This window comes from Stenella coeruleoalba, assembly GCF_951394435.1.
Source record: "Stenella coeruleoalba genome assembly, chromosome: X".
Lineage (NCBI taxonomy): Eukaryota > Metazoa > Chordata > Mammalia > Artiodactyla > Delphinidae > Stenella > Stenella coeruleoalba.
This window is the reverse complement of record NC_137152.1, coordinates 39,988,583-40,015,965: the sequence shown is the minus strand read 5'-3', so window position 1 is coordinate 40,015,965 and position 27,383 is coordinate 39,988,583. Positions and strand designations below refer to the sequence as shown.

At 43.2% G+C, this 27,383-nt stretch overlaps 1 protein-coding gene and 1 long non-coding RNA gene across 3 annotated transcripts in view; one reads left to right on the top strand and one right to left on the bottom strand.

Moving 5' to 3' along the window:
• Positions 1–13,311, bottom strand: part of LOC307179994 — a 43,825-nt gene extending 30,514 nt beyond the window's left edge. Inside the window, exon 1 of the long non-coding RNA XR_013825635.1 lies at positions 13,036–13,311. This is a non-coding gene — a long non-coding RNA (uncharacterized lncRNA). The remainder of the gene's footprint in view (positions 1–13,035) is intronic.
• Positions 13,312–15,944: 2,633 nt separating this feature from the next.
• Positions 15,945–23,190, top strand: LOC307179993 (diphosphoinositol polyphosphate phosphohydrolase 3-beta). 2 transcript variants are annotated; one of them, XR_013825634.1, is made up of 3 exons: positions 15,945–17,166; positions 19,518–19,596; positions 21,360–23,190. XR_013825634.1 is itself a non-coding variant. In XM_079909895.1 (2 exons), coding segments are annotated over exons 1-2 (495 nt in total). In that variant the 5' UTR covers positions 15,946–16,672; the 3' UTR covers positions 21,361–23,186. The 2 variants fall into 2 exon arrangements, 1 of the variants encoding a protein (XP_079766021.1); XM_079909895.1 differs by lacking the exon at positions 19,518–19,596 and having other exon boundaries at positions 15,946–17,166; positions 21,360–23,186.
• Positions 23,191–27,383: the final 4,193 nt, after the last annotated feature.

The following is a 27,383-nucleotide window of genomic DNA, read 5'->3' as shown; positions in this document are numbered from 1 at the left end:
CTCAGAAAGTGATATTTGAGTAAAGTCTTGAAGGAGTTGACGGGGCGAGCTGTTAAATATGTGGAGGAAGAACCTTTGCAACACAGAGAACCGCCAGTGCAAGAGGCTTCAGTTAAAGTGTAACTACTAGGGTTAAGGTAGGTGTGGAGGGATCTAGTGGTAGTGTAGTTGGATTTCAGAGAAGTAACACAAGAGCAAATCTTGTAGAAAATGGTAGACCACGTAAATACTTCAAAGGTGTTGCAAGTTGTTGTTGTTCTAAGGCAATAAAGTGTAGTGGCTTAGAATCAAGTGGTAGCACGGGAGGAGGCATTAGACCATGGAAGCAACAGGATTTCTGGATGGATATAATGGCAAGACTGACCCCAATCTTTCTAAGTGAGCATCTAGAAGGATAACGTGTTTTTCTGTTTGCTTGTTTTGCTGCTGTTGCTTGTTCTCAACATCTTTATAGGAGTATAATTGCTTTACGATGGTGTGTTAGTTTCTGCTGTATAACAAAGTGAATCGGCTATACATAATATATCTATCCCCATATCTCCTCCCTCTTCCGTCTCCCTCCCATCCTCCCTATCCATCCCCTCTAGGTGGTCACAAAACACCGAGCTGATCTCCCTGTGCTATGCGGCTGCTTCCCACTAGCTATCTATTTTACATGTGGTAGTGTGTATATGTCAGTGCTACTCTCTCACTTCGTCCCAGCTTCCCCTTCCCTGTGTCCTCAAGTCCATGCTCTACGTCTGTGTCTTTATTCCTTTCTGGCCCATAGGTTCTTCAGAACCACTTCTTTTTTTTTTTTTTTGGAGATTCCATATATATGTGTTAGCCTACGGTATTTTTTTTTTCTCTTTCTGACTTACTTCACTCTGTATGACAGTCTCTAGGTCCATGCACCTCACTACAAATAACTCAGTTTCGCTTCTTTTTAATGGCTAATATTCCATTGTATATATGTGCCACATCTTCTTTATCCATTCATCTGTCGATGGACACTTAGGCTGCTTCCATGTCCTGGCTATTGTAAATAGAGCTGCAATGAACATTGTGGGCCATGACTCTTTTTGAATTATGGTTTTCTCAGGGTATATGCCCAGGAGTGGGATTGCTAGGTCATATGGTAGTTCTATTTTTAGTTTTTTAACGAACCTCCATACTGTTCTCCATAGTGGCTGTATCAGTTTACATTCCCACCAACAGTGCAAGAGGGTTCCCTCTTCTCCACACCCTTTCCAGCATTTATTTTTTGTAAATTTTTTTTTTTTTTTTTTTTTTTGCGGTACACGGGCCTGTCACTGTTGTGGCCTCTCCCATTGCGGAGCACAGGCTCCGGACGCACAGGCTCAGCGGCCATGGCTCACGGGCCCAGCCGCTCCGTGGCATGTGGGATCTTCCCGGACCGGGGCACGAACCCGTGTCCCCAGCATTGGCAGGTGGACTCTCAACCACTGCGCCACCAGGGAAGCCCGTTTGTAGATATTTTGATGATGGCCATTCTGACTGGTGTGAGGTGATACCTCATTGTAGTTTTCACTCACATTTCTCTAACGATTAGTGATGGTGAGCATCCTTTCATGTGTTTGTTGGCAATCTGTATGTCTTCTTTGGAGAAATGTCTATTTAGGTCTTCCTCCCATTTTTTGGATTGGGTTGTTTGTTTTTTTTGATATTGAGCTGCATGAGCTGCTTGTATGTTTTAGAGATTGATCCTTTGTCCGTTGCTTCGTTTGCAAATATTTTCTCCTATTCTGAGGGTTGTCTTTTCGTCTTGTTTATGGTTTCCTTTGCCGTGCAAAAGCTTTTAAGTTTCGTTAGGTCCCATGTGTTTATTTTTGTTTTTACTTCCATTCCTCTAGGAGGTGGGTCAAAAAGGATCCTGCTGTGATTGATGTCATAGAGTGTTCTGCCTAGGCTTTCCTCTAAGAGTTTTATAGTGTCTGGCCTTACATTTAGGTCTTCAATCCATTTTGAGTTTATTTTTGTGTATGGTCTTAGGGAGTGTTCTCATTTCATTCTTTTCCATGTAGCTGTCCAGTTTTCCCAGCACCACTTATTGAAGAGGCTGTCGTTAGAAGGATAATGTTAACTGAGATGACAAAGAACAGAAGTCGACTGTTTGAAATAAGTTCAGTTTTTACAGGGCTAAAATCTAATGTCTATTAGACATCCACGTGGACTTCCAAGTGGACAGTGGCAACAGACGCTGGAGTCTAAGTTGGATATCTAAACTGGGGAAAGAAGAGGGTCCAGATGGCATAGAAAGCCACAGTACTGGATGAGATCACGAAAGGAATGAGTGTAGGTAGAGAGGAGAAGAGGACAAGGATTCAGTTCTGAGGTTTGTCGGTATCAAGAGGTCACAGGAACAGGAGGAGAAACAGCCAAGAAGACTGAGGAGCTACAGCTGCATGACATCAGAGAACAACCAGGAAAGTACTGTCCTGGAACGCAGGTGTGTATGTGTCAACTTGACTGGATAACGGGGTGTCCAAATATTTGGCTAAACGTCATCTCTGGGTATGTCCGTAAGGCTCTTTCCAGGTGAAACTAACATTTGAATCTGTGGACTCAGGAAAGCAGTGTGCCCTTCCCAGCACGCGTGGACATCAAACAATCCCTCGAGGCCTGAACAGAACCAAAACGTGGAGGAAGGAAAAACTGAGTCTTTCCTGCCTGACTGAATGAACTGGGACATTGATCTTCTTCTGTCCTCGGCACTACAGTTTCTCAGGTCTTCAGACCCCGACTGGAATCTACATCGTTGGTTCTCTTGGTCCTCGGGCCACTGTCAAACTGAATTAGGCCACCAGCTCTTCTGGGTCTCCAGCTTGCAGGCACCAGACTGGGAGACTTCTCAGCCTCCACAACTGCGTGAGACAATTCCTTTTAATAAATCACTTCCCGTATACATATCCTATTGTTTCCACGTCTCTAGAGAATGCTGAATAATACATCAGAGGAGAAAGTAGTTCCAGGTGGAGGGAGGGATCAACTGGGTCCAAAATTATGGACGGGTCACTTAAGGAGGGGACTGTGACACAGCCATTGACTTAGAAATATCAATGTCATTCTTACGTTGACCGCAACAGTTGCAGTTTAGGTGAAGGTGTACTTGTTCGATCAGAGTGAGATTAAGACAGAATGGGAGGAGGGGAACTGGAGACAGCGAGTGTAGACGCTCCTTATGGGAGGTCTGCTACCAAGGGGAGGAGAAAAGGCCCCATAGGAGGTAAGAGGGAGTGAGGCAAAAAGAACGTCGTTTTGTGTTTGTTTTTTAATAATAATAATAATAAAAATAACAACACCAGTTTGTATGCTGACAGGAATAATCGAGCAGAGGGAGGAAAAGTGATGCTGATGTTGCAAATACTCTGAGATCATGAATTTCCTTTTGAATTGAGCCAATCTAGGAAAGAATTTTCTGCTACTTGCAACCCAAAGAATGTTCACTAACAGAGTGAGCAGTGTCTTCATACGTGTAAGTCTTTCCTGTTTTATGCCCACTGAGGTATAATTTTTAATAGTGCTCTCATGCTGGTGTGGATGACAAATTATATGGTCACACTAATTAGTTAGGGACATTGGTTCTGAAGCCATAGATTCCAATCCTGGGCCTGCCACTTACCAGCTGTCATCTTGGACAAATTACTTAACTTCTGTGCTTCAGTTTCTTCATACGGAAAGGGGACTAACAATGGCATGTATCTCATGGTGTTCTGCTGAACAAATGAGGTAAAGCATTTAAAGAGCTTACAAAAGGACTTGCTAAATATGGTAAATATTTCATAAATATTAGGTATTATTAAATCTGCATGCCACATGATGCAGAATTCTCCTATACGGTAAAGAATGTAAGCTGCTTCCTGATCCGTTTTTCCCTTTCACACATATAACCTTAAAGGTAATTAGTTTAAATGCAACGAACAAAGTGAAATTATTCACAACTCCGTCTTATAGGCGACGAAGCTGGGAAACCGAACAGTTAATTGAGATAGAATAGGAATTTTTAAATAAATGTTAAATTATGGACTGTGTCAAGGTGCCTGGAGTGATGTGTGATATTATGTGTCGACGTGACTGGCCCACGGAGGATGCCCAGATATTAGGTCGACCATTATTGTGAGCGTGTCTGTGAGGGAGTTTTAGATGAGATCACCATTTGGATAGGTAGACTGAGTAAAGCAGGTGGCCCTCTAGTGGGAGTGTCCCATGGCAATCACTCGAAAGCCTGAATAGGACAAAAAAAGCTGACCTTCCCTCAAGCAGGAGGGACTCAAGCCTGACTGCTTGAGGGGGGACACTGGTCTTTCCCTGCCTGCGGACTTGAACTGAAAAAGCGCATCTTCTTGAGACGATGCCAGCAACTTCGGGACTGGAACTTACACCACTGGCTCTCCTGGTTCTCAGGCCTTTGGACTCGGACTGGAACTACACCATCAGCTCTCCTGGGTCTCCACCTTGCCAAGTGCAGGTCTTGGGTCTTGTCAGCCTCCACAAACATGGGAGCCAATTCCTAATAAAAAAAATCTCTCTCTCTCTCTCTCTCTCTCTCTCTCTCTCTCTCTAAATATCCTATTGGTCCTGTTCCTCTGGAACCCTGACCAATACACTTGGGAAGGCACAAGCACCTGGTGCAAGTAAAACTACATGATGACATGATGGAACTCAGTAAAGAGTGGGCAGTATGATCACAGGAATTACAGATACCCCATCAGGGTCGCAAAACAGGGTTTTAACAAATAATCATCTGATGGTTAGTAAAGGCTGTGGTAGGCAGAATTCTAAAACTGGTCTCCCAACATATCCCACCATAATCCCAGGTATTGCGAATTAGAGGAGGAATCACGTGCACATTTGCACTATGCTGCATGGCTAACAGGATTTTGCAGTTGTAATTGAGGTTATTAAACCCCTGACCTTAAAATAAGGAGATTATCCTGGATTATCCAAAAGGGCCTAATCTAACCACAGGAGCCCTTTAAAAGCAGACCGTTCTCTCTGGCTTGCAGCAGAGGGAAGCAACAGAGATCTGAAGCCCAAGGAGGATCTGACACACCACTGTTTGCTTAAAGATGGAGGGAACCACACACAGGCAGCCTCTAGGATCTGAGAGCAGCCCCGACGACATCCTGCAAGGACATAGTTCAGTCCTGCCACCACAAGAGCTGGATTCTGCCACTCACCTGGATGAATGAGCTTGGCAGCTGCTTTTTCCCCGGAGCCTCCAGGTAAGGTCCCAGGCCCACTGACACCTTGATTTCAGCCTTGTGAGACCCTAACCAGAGAACTCACTTGATGCATGCCACACGTGTTACCTGTGGAAACCGTGAAATAATAAATACGTGCTGGTTTAAGCTGCCAAATTTGCGGCAATTTGTTACGCAGCACTAGAAAGCTGACACACCGGTATTCAGGTCATTAGCATATTGAATCTGTTGTGCGTAAGGTAATTCTCTGTAGTATCCAACCTACTGGGGAGGGTGAGGAATCATTTCTGGCCCAGCCATAACCACATGAACCTCTAAGGTGCAAATTAAAATAAGCGCCACCAAAGTCGCAGGGCAGAGAATTCTAACGCTAGTGTAGTGGAAGATTAACTGCAATACAGAGGCAAGAACAGACAGCCTGCAGTGTGACAGCAACATGAGGGCACGTCCTGGTAAGATAGGGCCATACTCAGTGTGAAGGGCTTGGACACTGGAGCTGCCCACTCAGTCCCTGCACTTCAGATAAAGCAGAACACTCAGTTCCCAGGCTCCCTACAGGGCAACAGCAGGCAAGCACAGTCAGGGGAACTGCAGGTAGTGGCTCTGAATTAAATGGAAATAAAGTTTTACGAAAAAGGGTTTGGTGCCATAGACATTCTTTGAGGCTTTAGAGGTAGACAGACTGGCTCCAACACTCTGTGATCCTAGCTGTGTTTCAGAATTCTAAGTTATTAACTGTGTGTGAGTGTGTGTATGTGTGTGCGCGCGTGTGTGCGCAGGTGAGACGCCTCCTCGATAATCCTGACAAATCTTTACAGACCACTGGGTTTAAGATCTGCCTGCGTGATTTTCTGTACGAAGACAGCTGGATCAGCTTGCCTGATCCCTCTAACCCCAGAGCCTACCACGGCACGTGGAACATACGCATTTTCTGACTTTTACACCAGCTCCCTGTATTCAGCAGCTTCTAGTACCAGTGCACTGCTGACTTCCTGGCTTCGTGATCAGTGTTGGCCTTTCTAACAATCTCTCAGTTTCTGAAATGTCCTCACGGTGGGAGCCTTTTTAAAGCCCCTAGGCTTTGCAAGTGAAAAGTGACTGAAGCATAAAAATCATTTAAAGAAATTTAACTGCAGAAATTAATTAGTGAATATAAGACTGGTAATTTGATTATTTGTTTTGCTGAAAATCACAAATATTCGGGATTAAGGAATCACATCCATGAGCCCCCAAACAGTCGAATTTTCAGATAGAGGCCTTCATGTTCACAGTCACAAGGTCTCAGTTCCCCTGATCTGACTCCTGATCCTACTGCCTCTATTTTTTTTAATCACCCAAGTCTGTGTCTCCTCTTCCTCTTTTCCTCTCTTGCACTGTAAATGTACTCCGTGGATACTTCTAATTCAGAAATTACATTCTTTTTTATGTTTGTTTTCCTGTGAGATCCTTAAGGGCTGGTACCATATTTTCTTTGCTCTTTGCTTATCCTGTACGACGTACACTGCATGAAACATGGTAGGCATTGCTGAAGGTTTGCTGAAGGCATTTCTTTCATACTGAAACTCTGACAGCAAAAGCATCCACTTGCAATCTGGGAGTAGGACAGTAGATGCATTCTATATAGGTAGCATGTGTGTGGTCTTTGAGTATCATGCAAACTCTTCTAGAACCTAGGAGGTGTTGGAGGACGAGATCTGGTTCATTTGTCCATGTGCCTCTACACAGCACGTGGCACGGTCTTTAGCCCACAATATGGCTAAAAGCAACAATTCCCAGAACTTAGCCATGTGTTAGCCTTTCCATGTCTGCCACCCCCAACTCTAATGTTATAAGCTTAATGTTTTCTGTAAAGGAAGGTACTATTTGTCATGAGAAAAACTCGAAAAATAAATAGAATGATGACATAGCAACGGTGTGGAATTTTAAAATTTACATTGGTGACTCTCAAGAACACAGGAATTTTTTTCAAAAACTTTTAAAAAATGTGGAGATATGCAGACAATGGATTGTGACAGCAGTTCTCCTAAATCCCAGCTCTGCCACTTCCTAGCTCTGTGATGAGCAAGGTATCTACCCTCCTGGGCCTTGGTTTCCTCATTTGTGAAACTGGAATAATGGTACTTATGCCACAGGGATTTTATGAAAACTGTCAGTGAGATATGTAAATACCTGACACATGGTAGGCCCTCAAAGAGATTTTATCATCTCTTCTGATATGTAGTTAGGAAAAAGCAACAACAGAAAAACAGGATTCCTTTACAAGAATTTTGGGAATTACACACAGCAGAAAGTTCATCCGAAGCAACAAATCAAGGATACCTCCTTTGAGACGTAGGCTGGTACTAAAAGCTATCTGATCAAAGTTAAAGCGAAGCTCAGAAACTAAGAGTCTAATTGGTGTCCTCTCCTAGGAGATCTCGTATTTGGGGAAAACTGCTAAGAAAACCACCGATTTTCCAATGTGCCCTGAAATAATAAACACCCGAGGAGAAGATGGGGGGAAAAGAGTAAAGGAAAAGCCGTTTTCCTACTAATCTCGAATTCCAGAGGATGATGCCCGGCTCAGAACCCCTGGTCAGAGCCACCCTACCATGCTGCTCACTAATGGTGCACCTTCCCAGAACAGGTGGATTTTACTGGGGGTACCGGGAGAATGTGGCCGTTTTCCTGATCCCAATTTTGATTCTATACCTCGCTTGTGGTCTTCATCAAAGGAGCCTGCGAAATGTGCAGAACAGCTTGGTAACCCTGAGAAATCTGTAGTATTGCTTCTGAGGGAACTGGTCTCACGGTGCCTGGGCCTGTGGGTGCACAGCAGCATTGATCAGTAAACTCCTGATCTTCCCTCCTGGGCCAGTTGGATGTCTTTGTGGAAGAAAAGGGCATCCTGCCAAGAACAGGATTCTCACACAAGGAAACTAGCTCTGCAACAAAGGACCCTCCCCAGGATCCACAATCATCAAAAGTCATGAAGGAGTGTAAACAACAATTACTTTGTTCCTTCACAAGGACTCAGAATAGTCACCTTCCATCTGCAGCAGCAGGAATCAGTGTTGAATATACCAACATTTGGCCAAAGCAGCTGGGGCGAGATCTCTGGGATGAAGAGCTTCTGCAAGTGTTAGGAGATGGGATGAAAGCTTTGGAGAGCTGGATCAGTGAAAAAAGGAAGGGAACCGGACAGGACTGCTGGGAGCAAATTAAGCGGGGGTCTGCCTATGCTGCACTCTTTCTGGGGTGTTATCATCGGTGAGCCCCGAGTTTCCCTCTCATTTGGGCTATCTACTGCCAGATCGTGGGCAACTTACAGAATGTCCGTCATCTCAACAGTCTCCCTTACGAAGTGGGAATGACAATATTTCCTCTGAAGGAATTCAACTACAAATCCTGTAGTCCTAGGATTCAACTACAGAAGATCAATGAAGAGCCTAGCTTGGTGCCCATCGCTGCATGTACTATTACTTCACATTAATCTCAACTTTCATTTCAACTAGCTCATGACATTCTTTTGCGTTCACCACGTTTAACTGTATGATTACTTTTATTCTCAAAGATACACTTTTATTTGAAGAAAATATATTATGTAAATTAGTACATGTTCTGCGCAGATAAAGCAAAGTCTATTTAGGTGACGAAGGCCTGAGGTCTGGAAACGCCACCCTAAGTCATGCTGTGTAGTAAGCACAGGGCTGGCCTAGGAGGGATCCACGGAAAATGAGTCAGACATCTGGCCGCGCCGACCAGCAGAGTTTGCATGGCAGCTGATACAGACATGGTGCTCACACAGATGGCACCTACTGGAATAACTGCAGTTTGTAAACAGAATGTTTTCCCTGTTAGTATCGCTTTCACAAATTAATTAATTAACGGATTGATTAATTCAATGAATATTCCGTAGTGCCTTCCCAGTTGTATCAGAAAGTGTCCTGGATCATGGACTGACAAAGACCAATGAAACATGGCCCTTGCCCTCAAGGGTATCACAATGTACCAAGGGAGGCAGACACACTCATTACATCAACAGATATCCTCTGCATGACTACAATGTGTGCTCAGCAAAGTTCTGGGCTGCTGGAGATTGACCAGTGAGCAAGAGACAAAGATCCCTAAGACCAAGGACCTCACAGCTGGGAGCTCTGGGGGAGGACAGAGATAAGCAACAAACATAACAAAGAAGTAAATAACAGAGTCTGTTAGTTGATAAGTGTTATAACAAAAGGACAATTTAGGCCAAGGCAAAGGGGATCAGGGATAGGGTGGAGGGTGGGAAAGACGGGTGCACTTGGCAATATGCTGTTCTGTGGCCTGCTTAGCCCTCACTGAGAAGGCGAGAACTGAGCAAGGCCTCCAGGGAAATGAGGAAGTCAGCCAGGCAGATGTGGGTGAGGAGCATCCGGGCAAAGGGAAGAGCTAGAGCAAAGACCCTGAGGAGGGAGCCTGGCTGACAAGATCCAGAAACTGCAGAGTCCTGGACCTGAGTGACTGAAGCGAGGCTGGTGGGGTAAAGTCAGAGAGGAAATGGGGCCAGATCTTGTAGGGCCTCGTACACCTTTCTGAGGGTTTCGCATTTGACTCTGAGCCATGAACGGAACAGCGCTAGGAAGGGTTTAGTTGCTGAATTAGAGGTCTGTACAGAGGACAGTATCAGTGAAGAGCAGGGATACAGCAGTCAGGGGACCAGAGGGAGTGATCAAAGAAGCAGGAGAAATCAAGGAGTGCTGCCTCTTTGCGAGAGAGTGGAAACACTCACCTGGACTTGACCTCCATTGACCGTTGGGCTCACGCCCGTGACTGTGCACACGTGTGCCGTTACTCACAAAATCACAAACTTACAAGTCCCGTATTCATCCCCATGGTTCATCCATTAAGCAAAGAAAAAAAAATGGGGAGGTATTTTTTTGTTCCAATCCCTTTGTATTTGAGAAGTTTCTACTGAACTACCTACTGTAGCCCCACCCTGAAGCCCTTGCTGTGTTTCAAGGAAAAACAGATTATCCAAGGAACATGATGAAGCCTCCCTTTTCACACACGTGAAAAGCTATGTGTGGAGTTGCCTCTCTTCACTCGTCTTTCATTTTATATTTGTAATAAACAATTATTAGGTACAATGAGAACCATCCTTTATGATCCATGTAGGCTCTGTCACACTCTTTCAGTCAATCAATGTATTTTGAATCCCTGCTGGATGCCGAGCTCAGGTCACTGTGCTGACTCAGGGGGAACAGGTATGTATCAGGCTGGACCCTAGCCTTTCAATTTCTCACAAACATGCAGACAGATCATCACAGCGCTCGATCCTTGATTAGAGCCATGACAGAATTAAAGTCAAGGGAGCCCGGTAAAATGGAGGAGGGTCATTTAATCGCAGTGTAAGGGGTGGGTGAGTACACATGGTCAGGAAAGCCTTTGGGGGAGGGTTGAAGTTAATGAGTTAGGTACTTTTACTATCCCCATTTTACAGATGAGAACTATCAAGGTCCAAGATATTCACTTGCTTAAGGCTGCACAGCTACTGAGAGAGCCAGACTTAAGTTCTAGGGCATTTGGTTTACAAAACACCCATTTTTTTCCCACTCACTGACTACTACTAAAATCACATTTCCCGACTCTGCTTCCCTTTAGTACGTCTAGAAATCCTCTCAGGTATGTGTGGTCACTCTCCTGAAAGCTGGGTGCAGCTGTGAAGACCACAAGGCTCTCAGAAGGTCTGTAACGTTCTCCTTCTGCGGTGACAGCTGTTCTGGAGAGCTCCTCCCTCTTAGAATTGCATTCCACTTAAAATTAATCACAAAAGAGGCAGCTCTAGGTTCCATGCCCATCTCACCAAGAAAGGCACCCAACTTCCCAGGACCATGCTTCTAATGTTGCTGTCACTTTCCAATCTGCCTGCTCTTTCCTAAATCAGAAAACATGTGGAAATATGTATCCCAGACTAGTTGCGCTCAGAGCAGATCCTCTCAGTTTTAGAACATTACATAGAAGCTGTGTTCTCCTGGCTGCCCAGATCTCCCAGGCAGAAAAAAACGAGAGCGGAGGAAGTCTGCGCCACAAGGAATGACATGCACTGTGTGTGTATCTCAGCAACTCTCAACACGTGCGAAATCTGTCATAGTGAAGGGAAGATTACCTTTGGTGTCAGGCAGACCAGCGTGTGACTCAGCTCCATCACTTGCTGCCTCACCTCCTTAAACCCATCTCAGCCTGTCTCTTAATCTGTTGAAAGGAGATTTTGATACTCATTTTTCAATTTTGCTGGTAAATAAATATTACATGCATAAAGCGGACCCTCGACAAATCAAAATCAATGCCCAGGATGATGACAAAATAGAACGTCTTCTTCTCTGTAACACTAATTCCATTTTATGCTTGCAGGGGAAATTGAACGTCAAGTTGTTAAGTAACGTGTCAAGGTGACATCCTTCATTGGTGGGAGTGAGATGGGCCCTCAGGTGGGCTTTTCACTATATTTCTCAGGAGAAGAACATCCAGAGCGGAAATAGCTTCCTTTGAACTCAGTGACCCTTAGCAAATGAACACCTTACCTAAGAAGTCAACTCTGAACGTCATCCAAAAATGCCACAACAGAATGTAAACTGGTGGAGCCACTGTGGAAAACGGTATGGAGGTTCCTCAAAAAAACTAAAAACAGAGTTGCCGTATGATCCTGCAATCCCACTCCCAGGCATATATCTGGAGAAAAACATAACTTGAAAAGATACATGCACCCCAGTGTTCACTGCAGCACTCTTCACAACAGCCAAGACATGGAAACAACCTAAATGTCCATCGACAGAGGAATGGATAAAGATGATGTGGTTCCTATATACAATGGAACACTACTCAGCCACAAAAGAGAATGAAATAATGCCACTTGCCGCAACATGGATGGGCCTAGAGATTATCATACTAAGTGAAGGAAGTCAGACAGAGAAAGGCAAATACCATGTGATATCACTTATATGTGAAATCTAAAATATGACGCGAATGAACTTATCTACGAAACAGAAAAGGACTCACAGACATAGAGAGCAGCCTCGTGGTTGCCAAGGGGGAGGAGGCTGGGAGAGGGATGGATTGGGAGTTTGGGATTAGCAGATGCAAAGTATTATATATAGAATGGATAAACAGCAAGGTTCTACTGTACAGCGCAGGGATCTATACTCAATATCCTGTGATAAACCATAATGGAAAAGAACATGAAAAAGAATGTATACATATGTATAACTGAATCACTTTGCTATACAGTAGAAATGAATACAACGTTGTAAATCAACTACACTTCAATAAAATAAATTTTTTTAAATGCCACAACAAACCGTAGCTCTTGATAAAAAGAATCCTTTTGACAAGACATGGTGACTTTGTGAGAGCACAGCTATAGAGACATGAAGACTTGAATTCAAATACTAACTCCACTCTAAGCCTTCTCTTCTATGAAACGGAAATAATAACTGTCTCCTTAGGATTTAATGGGCTGTCAGTTAAACAGGATACAGGGCTCAACACAGGGTCTGGCACAAAGACTGACACGTACAAATATTACATGTCTTAACTTCATCCCTCTCCTTCTGACTCCAGGGAAAGTTCAATGGCAACCTCTTCAAGAAGAGGTGGAATTTCTACTGGCAAACATACTTTCTTTATTTTTGGTTGGATTTTGATGGATGGCAGTTAATGGTGGTGTCAGCTAGCTCTTGATGTATAAGAAACCACCCCAAATTTTAGTGGCTTTAAACAACAACTGATTCTTTTGCTCATAATTCTGCAGCCCAACGACTTCAGCTGGGCTCGGGTGACTGGTCCTTCTGCTCTTCTCAGAGGGCTTACTTACGCATCCGTGGTCAGTGCTCTATCGGCTAACTGGCTCTGCTGCGGGCTGTATGGTCTAGGATGGTCTCACCTACATTTCTGGCAAAGGATCCACTGTAAGGTGGGGTGAAGGCGATGCATGGACTGTGGATCTCTCATCATTCACCTAGCCCAGGCTTCTTCACATTGTTGTCATCTTGTTTCACGAGCAGCAAGAGAGGGCAAACCCCAGTGCACAGGCACTTTTCAATTCTCTGCTTGCTTCACACTTGCTATGGTCCCATGGCACAAAGCAAGCTCCGTGCCAAGGCCAAGGACAATGTGGGAGGCATGCACGTATCACAGCTGTTGCTGTAACAGTCTGCTACCACAGTGGCTCATGAAACAACCCTGTTCATCAGTGGAGAAACAATGAACTATAGATAAACCAGACAGCAGAGTGCTAGTCTCCCAAAAAAGATTTCTACTCTTCTTTAGAAAAAGTTAAAACTGTCTTGCCCTATTGTTTTAACAGGTGGAAAATAAAATTATTTTATGAAATTTGGAAAAAAACTAATTTGGAAACTTCCTTGGCATTGCACTAAACCTACAACCTGTGGATCTCTTTATCCAGGAACATGTTATGACTTTGCCAGTAGGAATTCAGTCTCTACCTCCTTCCATATTATAATGTTGCTTCTCCTCCCCCTTCCAATAAATATGCCCCACCCCCAGCACAGACATATTGCATAGGCATAATCTGATGTGGGAGTGATGCAGCAGACTATAAAACGGCACCTCTGGTGAGACAAGGACATACTACCTGGTAACTGTGAAGCAGACTGGTGATGTGGCTGGGGCCTGTTTGGTCCACACCTCCCTGCAGACACCAGTCCAATCTCCCAGCTTTGCTAAAGTTCCTCTTGATTAATTCAAATATCTTTTAGAGTTGAGTACAAGTTTTATCATTTTCTACTACAATGCCCTAACCATATTTTTTAGGATCCCTCGGTATTTTGTTTACTTTGTAGTGGTTGATATTGCTACTGTGATGTCATCGTTTCCACATTATATTTTCTACAAGGTTATTGCTGGCATACATGAAAGCTCTTGGGATTTTAAATGTTAATGTTTATTAACGTCTACCATTTAAAGAAATTTATTTTTTATTTATTTTTATTTATTTATTTTTGCCGTACACAGGCCTCTCACCATTGTGGCCCCTCCCGCTGCGGAGCACAGGCTCCGGACGCGCAGTCTCAGCGGCCATGGCCCACGGGCCCAGCCGCTCCGCGGCATGTGGGATCCTCCCGGACCGGGTCACGAACCCGTGTCCCCTGCATCGGCAGGCGGATTCCCAACCACTGCGCCACCAGGGAAGCCCTAAAGAAATTTATTTTTACATCGTTTCTTAGGTGTTTCCCAAGAATATATTCCTACCATCTGCTAAGAATGACAATTTTGTCTTATTTATCAAAATGGTAGGCTTTTTTCTCTTTACAATCTCATTGCACGGGAGAGAAAATCTAAAATGATATGTAATAATATGGGTGATAATTGGTATATTTGCCTAGATCCTGACTATAATGGATTTTGTTTCTAGTTGTTTAACATCATTTATTTGTGAGTATGGGCACACTGAGGTATACAGCCTGTGCTGAAATCTATTTTCCTAGTGTTTTGGGGGTTTTTTTGTTGTGTTTTGTTTGTTTGTTTGTTTTGTCCACACCTCGCGGCGTGAGGCAGTTCCCCAGCCAGGGATCCAACCCGTGCCCCCTGCATTGAAGCGCAGAGTCTTAACCACTGGGCCACCAGGGAAGTCCTCCTAGTTTGTTTTTAATCACGGTATGTTGCCTTCCTCCAAATGTTCCTTGATCATCCATATATCGGTAAAATATGGTCATTAGCACTAGTATCGCTATTGGTTGAGGTCATTCTCTTCATTTCTCCATTTTACCATTTTCTTCATACAGTTTTATTATATTATGCCCATATATTTTTGTCTTATTATACTTCTAGATATTGAGGGTAGTCTTGCCACCAGGAACAGAATCAATTTTATGAGCTATTTGGATACACACGGCGTGGAACAAGCTGAACTGGCAAGCTGAACTAACTTGTTATTTAAAAACCGGACTGTATGTTTCGTAACCATTTTCCACATACCTTTCCGATTCAATTTCTCCTTGATGAATGGATTATTTCACTGGAAAAGTGAGGTGTTGTGATCCTGCTTGCCTGATGCCAGCAGACGGTCTGTGGGTAAGAGAGAGACAAAGATGCCTAAGTTGCAATAAGGCAAAAGGGAGGGGATATCAGAGGTCTTCTCCACAGGTTACTGTGAGAGCAGGGAAACAATAAGAAAAAATACGAAGGAGGGGGAAGGCTTTAGGCTGTTACATCTGGGGCTGTGGGAGGGCCACTTCTTGGCCAAGGGGACAGGATGACCAGACAGAGGGGAGAGAGCACCAAGTGGCCTTGCTGGAGTCCCTGGCCAGGAGGCTTCTAAAAATCAACATGCAAAATATGAAGGGATTGCCAGAGGCATGTTTCCCAAAGCCTCAACCAGTACTTCTCAATGAGAAAGAGAGACAAGGGTGGAGTGTGTGGAGGGGAGAGATTCCTGGGATTTAATAAAACACTGCTTTGGGTGGTTCTCCAGCTGTTGGGTGAACATGACCCAAAGTGCAAAGGTCTGAACCAAGTAGGTGAGGAGTTTACTGCTGAGCAAACCGAGGACCAGAGGTTGGGTAAGATGTCAATAGGGGTTCAAGAAAGGTGTTCACTTATGGGCTGTGCCGAGATGCCTGGCAAGGTGAAGAACCTGCTGAAGAAACAAAACTGCATGATATGACTCAGCAAAGATTAGGTACTGTTTTGTCAAGAATACCGAGGATCGTCTTGACAAAACCGGGGCCTTCCTGTAAGTAAGCCGGCACTCTACCTTATGGGTGATGACGAGGACCACACGCACTTGACCGTCCGTCCTGTGTGTAAAACGATTGCGTGTGTGTTTCCTGCAACCTGGTGGGGAGGGTGAGGAGAAACGTCCGGCCGCGCCACAGCCACGTCTGGCTCGAAGGCACACGTGGAAGCAAGCTTGGCCCAGGTCACAAGGCGGTGCATTTCACCCCGGGGGCTGCAGATTCCCAGCCCGGAGGTGCGGGGCGCCTGCGCAGTGCGCCCCAGGCGCCGCGCGCTGCGGGAGCCACGAGACCCCCGCCCCCCGCCCTCCGACGGGAACGCGCACGTGCCCGGGGACGCGGACGCGCCCGCGAATGCGCCTCACCTCGCTCAACCCCGGCCCCGTCGGCTGAGGAGGGAGGGACGCGGACGCGCACCGGAGACGCGGGTGGGCTCCGCGCAGAGTGGCGGGCTCCGGGGCGGAGGCGGGGATGGGGGCGGGGGCGGTGGCGCCTCCTCCACTCAGGCGTCTGCGCCCGGGACCCCCCGGCCGCGCGGGGGGACGGACCGACTGACGTACCTCGCGCGCCCCCGCCTCCGTCCCCGCCCCCGCCTCATCTTCCCCGAGCGCCCGGGGCTCGCGGGCTGAGGCGCTTCTCTCTCTCGCCGCCTCTCGCCGCCCCTCGCCGCGGCCCTTTCTCTCGGCAGCACCTCGGAGTCCCTCGTCCCGGTGGCGGCGGCAGCGGGGACCCGAGCAGCGGCGAGCGGCCTCGAGGATGAAGTGCAAGCCGAACCAGACGCGGACCTACGACCCGGAGGGGTTCAAGAAGCGGGCGGCGTGCCTGTGCTTCCGGAGCGAGCGCGAAGACGAGGTGCTGTTAGTGAGTAGCAGTCGGTACCCGGACCGCTGGATCGTGCCGGGCGGGGGCATGGAGCCCGAGGAGGAGCCGGGCGGTGCTGCAGTCCGCGAGGTGTACGAAGAGGCGGGAGTCAAGGGGAAGTTGGGCCGGCTCCTGGGCATTTTCGAGCAGAACCAAGATCGCAAGCACAGAACGTACGTGTATGTACTGACTGTCACTGAGATTCTGGAGGATTGGGAAGATTCGGTTAGCATTGGGAGGAAGCGAGAGTGGTTCAAAGTCGAAGATGCGATCAAGGTTCTCCAGTGCCACAAGCCCGTGCATGCCGAATATCTGCAAAAACTAAAGCTGGGCGGTTCCCCAACCAGTGGAAACTCCATGGCCCCGTCCCCGCCAGAGAGCGATCCCTAGTATGTACCGCTCCTGCACAGACTCTTGCTTTCCACCTACCTGACAGTAAATAGTGCCCGGAGCGCCCCTGGTGCCGTGTGAGGTCTCACCGGGAGGAGGGAGGCTTCTTTTGTTTCCTTGGCAGACCTCTGAATCACGCTTGCAAACTGTCTCAGTTGCCAGGCACTGTTTTCAGACATTTTGCACGTTTTCAGATGCTTTCAGAATCGCTTCTTGGTAGCACTGTAACACATTTCGGAAAGCCAAAGCCACATGGGATTTTTTGGTTTGTTTGTTTGTTTGTTTGTTTTTTATAAAGGTGCCTTAACTGCTGACCCAGTCTTTGGGGGGCGGGTGTGTGTGTGTGTGTGTGTGTGTACACGTGTATACGTGTTGTGGTTTTGTTTTTTCTTTACAGTTCACACGTGTGTGTGTGTCCGTATGTGTCTGCGTGTGTCTGTGTGCGTATGTGCACTTTTGGTACCAGTCTTGTGGGTTTTTTGTAGTGAAGGCCTTTAAAATCTGATCACCTTGGTTGTATGGCAACTTCATTAATTTTTTCTCTTAAGTTGTTTTCTCATTCACAGCATTAGCTCTTGTCAGCAAGCCCTTCTGTGATGGGGATTGGTTTGAAGGACCAGTGTTGAATTTCAAAGAACTATTTAAGGAATTTCACATCATGTGCTCTTTCCACACTGAACAATAATTTTATCTTCAGATATGTGATCTAATTTGCCTTTTTCAGAAATTGCTTAATTCATATGTTGATAATTCAATTTTCAGAACATTTTCACAACTGGTAGTTTTTTACTTCTTACTTGAAATGGCCATTTTCCATTGAGCCTGAATGTAGCTTAGCAAAATATTATTTTATAGAATAAAGACCCTCTCGGGAAGGTATTGTTATGTACATATCCTGATATGTACATACTATGAAAACTGTATTCTGAGTGTGATTTAGCGTGCTCAACTTTCAACTGCCATTGCTCCTTTCTCAGTGCCCTGGGACAACATGGTTCTCTCATTATAAACTAGTCTTTGAAAGAAAGTTAGTTCACATATTTGAATTCATGATAGTCCACTTAAACTTGTCGGAATACCAGTAGCCAAAAGAATGGAATATTATATGGTAATTACATCCCAGTTCAGTGAGTTAGCCTTCTTGATATTCAGCTGCTACAGAATCCTCAAACTGTCAGGACGCCTGAACAATCTCTCGTGAAGATTTAGGATAAAGGTTTTGTGTCACATGACAGACTTAAAAGCTACCAAATTAAAAGCTCTTACATTTGCATCAGTACTTGTTTGAAATCAGGGATCCTATCTAAGGTGCATAGGTCTGTCTTCTGGAACTACCTTTATTCCTCTAGCCATGTCGGGAGTTAGGTAGTGGGAAAATCTACTTTCTGAAGAGGACATCAGGGCGGAAAGGTCATTGCTTATATAACGCTTAAGCATTTTTAAAACATCCTTCTAGTAAATAAATAAGGTAGAAAATAATGGTTGTTTAAAACATTTTGTTAGTCCTCAAAGTAACCTGTTTTTAAACACAATTACTGCTGAAGATTTAATGGAAGTTACCTTTCTTAAATTAATTCATAGCTTACTGTTGTGCAGCATACATACAGAACAGTTGACAAATCTTTACAGCTTAATGAATCTTTATATAGTGAGCACATACATGTAACCAGAGTTCAGATCCAGAAATTAATATTACCTGTAACTCAAAAGCCCATTGCATTCCTCTTCCTAATCAGTACTACCCCTCCTATCTTTTAAGTTCTGCTTTTGAACTTTATATTGAATTTTAGAACAGATACTCTTTTGTGCTGCCCCCTTGTGTGCTATATGTATTTTGTTCCTCAAAATACTCATATTTTTCTCTATTTGGTTGCATTTTAATTCTACAAATTGGTAACATGCTTATATGATTGCTTCTAAAAAGTGGGTTCTGTTCCACTTTATAAAGAAATTCAGTACCACTCTTTTGAAAACAAATCGTATTACACATTCAAGCACAGATAAACAATGTACAAGTTTCAGTTCACAAAACATTTTCGGTAGTAATGGCTATCAAAGTAAACTAAAAAATGAGTGGGTTTTTAAAACCAATGACAGTTTTATTATCTGTATTATATCATTTGATTAATTATGGTTATTGTGTATTTTTCTGTTTTTCTCTGCAAAAGTGATATATATCGAATATATATTTGAGTACATATTTTTAATTCCAAACAATCTGACTTTTACTATTCATTCAATCTCAAATAGACCCAAAGATATTTTCCCCCAATAACCTAGTTATTCAAGAAGATTCTTAAATTCTACATTAACATTAACACAGCAGATATACTGGGTTCTTATTTTACAGATATTTTTGCAGATAAAAACCCCTTCCACCTGAAATGCTGTCACAAATACTTTGGAGCCATAACTTGTTATTCTTAGAGGTAATAATGCATCATCTTATTTGGTTCTTAAATTAAGTATCTGACAAAGGCAAAAATGTACAATATTCATATTAACCCGTTATAAACAATTTAGCCTATAAATATGTTGTGGGTTTGTTTTTTTGGTTGTTTTTTTTTTTTTGTCGTTGTTTTTTGCCAGAAACATTTAGAATATATCATGCTATTTTTTTTTTTTTTTTTGCGGTACGTGGGCCTCTCACTCTTGTGGCCTCTCCCGTTGTGGAGCACAGGCACCAGACGCGCAGGCTCAGCGGCCATGGCTCACGGGCCCAGCCGCTCCGCAGCAAGTGGGATCTTCCCGGACCGGGGCAAGAGCCTGTGTCCCCTGCATCGGCAGGCGGACTCTCAACCACTGCGCCACCAGGGAAGCCCTGTCATGCTATTTTTAAGGATTGACCGTTAGGTTCATTTAAGTAGTTTTTGTGAAATATTCTCTGGAACCTAGCCTAAAATAGTTTAAAGCTCCAAGGAGATTTCGTTTTTTCTCTTTAAGACCAAGTGTTTCAGGCTAAACAGGTGAGCAGAGGTCATATACAGAAAATTTCTACCACCTCAGTGCTCCAAAGATTGATGTACAGTTGGGATTCTTTTTCCTTGTAAGAGTATTAAAAAGTCACTTATATGTTGTTTGTTTGGTTTTTCAGCCCTCCCCTTGGTAAAAACGGAGAAAGGGTACTCTCCATAGATAATTGAAGTTTGCAGAAATGAATCAGATTTATTTTCTGCATGTTTAATAAACAGCATATATTTTCAGCTGCTCAAATACTTTATTATTTTAATGTATAGAGAGAAAACATTAAAGATTAATGTAGATACATAGAAACACTAGAAATAATTATTGCTATGTCTATAAAGTATAAATTTTTTTCAAGAAATTGTGTCTGTATATGTACACACACACAAATAATGTATATTTGGGGGGCAGAGCTTTTACTTCCAGGCGTCCCATATGGGGAAGCCACCAGGCACTACCACAGTTTCATCAGTATTTTCCTGGTAGTTGTCTCCTGACAAACTGTTACACTGTATTTAACAGATTTTATGGGCAAACAGCATTATGAGAAATGGAAAAGTCACTATGGTGACTGAAATAAAACTTGACATTTTTATGAGAGTTTGATGTGATACATCAAACTACATTGGGCTTTGAAGTCAAACAGACCTAGGGTTGAAAACTGCTTCCAGTTTTTGTTAATTCTGTAACTTCAGCCAAGTTATCTAACTATCTCATGCTCAGGGTTTTTTAATATAAAATTGAAGATAATAAAAATAGTTACTTCATAAACTTCTACGAGAAGCCTTTTCTGACCACCTGGGTCAACGTACCCTCTTCTGTGTGTGTCATGGTTCTCACAATTTATTGTACTTCTCTATTTGCATGGCTGTGTGGCCAGTAGACAACAAACTTTTTGATGGATAGGAACCAGCCTGAATAATTGCCATAAGCTTAGAGTCCAGAACATGGAATTTAGGACTTTTTTATGTCTTAGATGACCACTCCCCCTTTGCAAAACTTCTGGTATCACTGCTTTCCTGACTTCTTTGTTTTGTAACATATACTGACCTGTAACTCCCTCAGCTGCTGATCCAGACTCACATTGCATCTGCATTAGATAATTCTGTGAAGGCTTTCCAAATGCAAAGTGAGTGATACAGATAATAAACCTTTTGTAAATTTATCAATTGGAAGAATTGTTAAATTAGTATGAGCCTGCTAATTGTATGTTGGTTTGTTTCTCCAGATGAACAGCAAAGATACCCAGGATTGCTTTGAAAGAGTCATTGATGTGAACCACTGATGAATGGAATTGGCAAGTATAGGTGAGCACTTCCATGCTTCCAAGGAGACAGCTCATCTGGTTTTCCTCCTACATCTTGGGACACTCCTTCCCTGTCTATTCCACTGACTCCTCTTGCCCTGGTGATTGTACTATTGTATGTGAACAGACTCTTATTCAGCACCCGTAGCCTTTTATTGTGCTTTTTTGATATGTCTGCCTTCTCCATTAGACTATGATATCCTTGAGAGCAAGGACCACACTTCCTTACTCTTTGCATATTCTGCATCTTAGACACTACTTGAAATATGGTTGGCATCACTGAAGGTTCTTTGATTCAACTCATATTTTATAATCACTACATGGCAAAACGTTCCCCTTCCAATCTGGTGCTAGTAGAGTATATGCTGTCCAGGCACCACGTGTGTGGCTTTTCTGTATCAGGTGTTTCAGAAACTTTTCAAGGCAGTTGTAAGATATTCAAGGACAAGAATTATTACTCATATTTCTAAGGCATACCGCACAGTGGCTAGCACAGTTTTAAGATTACCCATCACTTAAGGCAACATTCTGTAGAATCAGTCCTTTATGTAACAACTTCAGTGTTTTTGTACTGTTGTTAATTTGCTTAAAATTTTATTCAAAAATATCACTTGCTATAAAAGTAACTATAAAAATAAATACAATGAACATAAGATAATGTGCTTTTTATAAAATTTTAAAATGATATACAAATAACAAATTTAATGTTTTTGCACTGCCCTAACCACCTCTTCCATGTAATCTTAACATCTCTTTGAAGAAAAGATGGTTTTTCTTATTTTTCAGATTCAGTATACTGTATTATTTGATGCCAGAGGCAAAAAGACTGCTATAGGCAGTTTCCAAAGTTAATCATGCCTCTTAGCTTGCCTAGGTTTCTTTTGCATCTCTTAGTGATTCAGTTAGCCACAGTTTTCCTCCCCTTTTCCAATACATCAGCTAGCTCCTCATCCCCCCTGGTTTCTGCATGTGAGAATGCAGAGGACTGAAAGACAACTAAATTGTTGTCACTTGGCAAAGGCATTGGGGGGAAAAAAAACTTCTGTTGGCGGGGGGACCGAAAATGAAAGATTTAGAGAGGACTTGGGTCAGCTACCTCCAGGAGATCAACTTTAAGAAAATGACAAAGGTGTTTAGAGGAAGTTTTATGGAGTTCTGCCATGGGGTTTGTGATGTCAGCACTCTTCCCCAGCTCCCTACACAGGCCCTAAAGTGGCTTTAATATGGTAGTTTTCTTTCTTTTGCATTGTAAAGCAATTACATCAGGAAAAAAATGGGCTCCATTTGAGTGTTACACCCTTCCTCATGTTAACAGTGAAATATATTTATTTATTAATTGTTCCCCCAACCTTTACAGAATTTGAAATAAAAACACACCTCCCCAACATATTGGGGTTTTTTAGGTGTGATATGGTACTGTGGTTATGTTTTTTTTTATTCTTATCTTTTAGAGAAATGTACTGTAAGTTTGACACATGAAGTGATATGCTACTGATACTTGCTTCAAAATAATCTGAGGGTGGAGTAAGTGAGCATATAGTTGAAATTGGTGATAAATTGATCATTATTGAAGCTGCGTGATGGATATTTGGGAGTTTATTATTCTATTCTCTATACTTTTGTATATGTTTGAAATTTTCCATAATAAAAATTGAAAAAAAATTCTTCAGAGTTTACTTTTAGGACCCCCTCTATCCCTAAGACTTAAGTAGAGAAGTTTGGTTGGAACATTAATCTACAGCCCAGTTGCCAGACTCTCTCCTCCCCTCCAAAAACCTAGGTTTTGTTCCCGAGCTGACATGTTGGCAGACTTGCTCTTCCCTTAGTGTGAATTCTTTCCTTGGAGGTCTCCCAGTTCTACATGTAAAAAGACTTTTAGTCGCATCAGTATGTCAGACATGACCAGAAAGTTTGGAACCCCAGTGGTGGACATAAGCTTAGGTTCCACTCCCCATTCTACAATTTACCTTAAAAAAATTGAATTGTTTTCCTGATTACAAAATTAATTCATCTTAATTTCAGAAAATTTGTAAAATTCCCCCCAAAATAAATGAATCAAAAATCACATGACCCCCTACACAGAATAACCAAGTTCAAAAAATATGTGTGTGTGTGTGTGTGTGTGTGTGTGTATTCCAGCCTTTTTTCTTTTCAAATATAAACATATGTAACCCAGACACAGATGGCACAGGTGAGCCCCTTCCTCCAGAATATTTCCCAAAATCCATGACCCCTTTTGTTAAGCACGCACCACACAGGCACCTTGCTGTTCCTCAGTTTTTTAGGCTAATGCTCAGGGCCATCATGGAATTTGTGCTACTTCTTTCCTGCACAAGTGCGGCAAGCATGGCACAAAACTTGGGTGTCAAATCCAGATCAAGCTCTCTACCAAGTCCTGATGTAGGGAAGAATAGGCTTGGTTTGGTTTGGTTTGTTTTTTCTTCTAATTCCCACACAAACTTCCTACTCACCAAGCACTGAGGCTGGCAGGGGAGGGGGAAGTATCAATTCAGAGGGAGTGCCCCTTTGTTAAATCACACATTGCAATGTATTGGCTAAAAGTAGGCCTGCTACTACCTTGTTTTCCAGAAAGTTCCCTCTGTCTTTTCTGAATCCTCAGCAAGCTACCATGTCTGTAGCCTCTGACCCTCATGTGCTCTTCTGGGGACAGTGATTTTCAACTGGTAAACAAGGACACCACCACTCTGGACTCAGGAAATGGAACCCCGTTCTCACCCTTCTACCTTTTTACCCCAGAATGTGCCCTCATCCATCCCTAATTTCCTACAGTACTCCAGAGACAAGGCCGTAACTTTTGATGAGATTTTATTGAAGATTACCAGATTATGTGAGGCAAAGAACACAATTTACACCTACTGCACAGTTCATATCTTTTCTAGGTTCCATTGCTAGACCAATTCCCTAATGCAGGTTGACTCCAAATGGCCTAGGAAAGTCCCTCAATCCCCCACTCCCCATCACTACCAAAAACCTGAGAGTTTGCAGTTTCAAATCATGGATAAACTCATCCTCACCATGGAGAAGGGAAAGCTGCTCCCACAACTCAATCTCTAAAAAGTACTCAAAGTGTCTCAAATTTACCTGAAATCAATGGAATGGATCAAAGGGCTAGAATGTGATGGGTTGGATATAGAAATTCAGTCTCCTATTACTCCAAAGATCATGATTCACGTTAAGATGAAGAAGAACAGGGCTGACAATATCTTACAGTGAACTCAGTGCTCCACCTCTTCCCAGGATAGTAAACATAGGGAACCAAAATGTCCATCCATGGTCCAAGAAGACTTAACACCCTGCCCCTGTGTAATCCTACACAGCAGTGTGAAAAAGCAGGCAGGACCTCTAGAAGTTTAGAATTCTTTGGGGCCAGTGCTGAGGGCATAGAGGACTTGGAACAGAGTTGGTATCAATTCTCTCTTTTCCTTTTGTCTATGCACTCAAACTTAGACCTCATTTCTTGGGTGTTACAAAAGATAAATGGACTGCAAAATCATTCTTAGTAGGTGGTATCAGCGATGGCATCACAATCCCTAGTGGGCATTTTAGGAATTAACCCAATCCTGGATGCATTCTGTTTAGAGCAAGGAAACCCATCCCAGGAATATCAATACTTTGCTGCCCAAGAGCACTTGCTGTCCAAGTCTATTTACATTTTTTTCATAATCCTGAATTAAATCTTAATATGTTATATATGAAGAAAGACCCTCTATCATGTCCCAATCAATAAAATTTTGAGTCTTTAAGCTGTGTTCTTTCATCTATCTTTAACCTGGTATATAAATAGGAAAGTATTTGCATTTATCTAGTACCTCAGTCCTTACAATTGGAGCTCTCAGTGTACTGGGGATACAGATGATAAAACAAATCTCAGCAAAATGTACAGTTTTTATGATAGTAGGGATTCAGTGGGCTCTGGCAGCACATAGTAAACTAACCTAGTTTAGCGGGGATGAGAGATTCTCAGAGAAAGTGCCTTCACCTGAAGGGTGAATAGAGCTTAGCCAGGAGAAGTCGTGGGAGGGTATTCCTCCAGAAGGAGGGAAGAGCAGGTGTGAGGTTCTAGAAGACAGATAAAGTATGATGCTTTTAGGAACAGGAACTTGTTCATTATGTCTGGAACATAGTTTGAGCATGTAGAGAAGAAGAAAGGATCTAGTGATGAAGTCAATGGGGTAAGAAAAAGATTACAGAGGGTCTGATGTGACTTGTTCAGGGATTTGAGGAGAGGAGACATGACATCAATTTATCTGAAGAATGGAAAACTATTTGTAAAGGGAAAGAAGACTGTGGTAGTAGTTCAGGTAAGAAATGATGCTGACCTTAACTAGGGTAATTGAGTATATTTATAGGCATGAACACATTTTAGAAATTTGTAGGGTTTAAAGGGGTATGAGTTGATTAATTAGATGTAGGAGATTAGAGAGAGGTAGATATAGATATATTTAAAGATATCTGGCTAGAGCAACTGAGTTGATGGTACCATTCCCTTAGGTGGAATCTAATAGAGGGAAAGCATTAGTTACAGAGGACTGAGAAGATGAGATTAGTTTTATAACTGTTAGTTTCTGGTGCCCAAGAGACATTAACTTGTACATGTCCAAAAGGCCAGAGATACATAGTCAAGCAGCTTAGGAAAGAAGAATGAGCTGGAAGTGTAGATTCTGGAATCATCAGTAGATGGATAATAGGTGAAGAGGTGGGTCAAGGTCATCCAGGAGAGGGTGTACAGAGAGGACAGTGAAAATCTCCCTGAGGAATATCAACATTTAAGGGTGGGTGCAGGACTTCCAGAATAGTTGTGTGAGGATCTTGGTGGATCCACTCTCCAGTAAAACACCATTTAATTGGTGACAAATATGTATATACAGACACACATACCACACACACACACACACACACACACACACACACACACACACACACACATGTTTAAAGTCCCTAGAAATTGTCATAAGGGCATACAGCAAATGGATAAACATTTGTTCAAAAAGATCTACTAAATCTCTGTAAAAATAGAATCTAGCATTTGAGCTATAACCTGTTCCATCTCCCACAGCTCTATGTGACAAGCTTTACTCCAGATATGGATGTGCCCAAGAAGACGAGGGCTCCCTATCCCCTCAGTTCCTAGTCTAGGGCTATACTTTCATCCCAGGAGGTGGTCACCAGTGTCTTTTATTCCACCACAGTTGACAAGGCACTATTCCAGGCAAGCCTGGGCTAGAGGACTAACTCCCAATTATAGGATGAGGGCTTGTCCTCAGGCATGAGAGGCCAGTAAAAGTAGGATCCCAATCTCCTCTGCCCAAGTTCATTTATAGGGTGAAGTTTCTACATGGAGACAGGCAAGCTGAAATAACCAGGTGTTACTATCTCCCCTGAATGCCCAATGGGGTGTTACTGCAGGAGAAGTGTCCTGCTATATCCACCCCCAGTTCAGGTATAGTTGTCTGAAGTTTCTCCCTGGGTGCAGAAGCAGGCCGTAAGAACTAAGCACAGCAGCTTTGCCTGAAGGGACTGAATTTATTTGGAAAAGAACCTGGAAATATTTATGCCTAAGGGCATTTTTGAAAAAAACAATGGGGATCTTAATGGTGAGCAATTAAGAGGGGCCTGGTAGCTCCAGGATACTAGTAGCAACAGGGGAACAACACTATAAAACGACTAGACTAATATACATCTAATGACTACTCCACCAAAAAACAACAAAATGTACATTCCACTCAAGAACATGGATCCTTCTCCAAAAAAGACTGTATGCTAGGCCATAAACATGCCTCAAAAGATTTAAAGGATTGAAATCATACAAATTATGTTCTCTAACCAAAATGGAATTAAATTAGAAATCAACAAGAGAGAGGTATATGGGAAACTAACAAATATGTGTATATTAAACAATACATTCCTAAATAACCAATGGGTTAA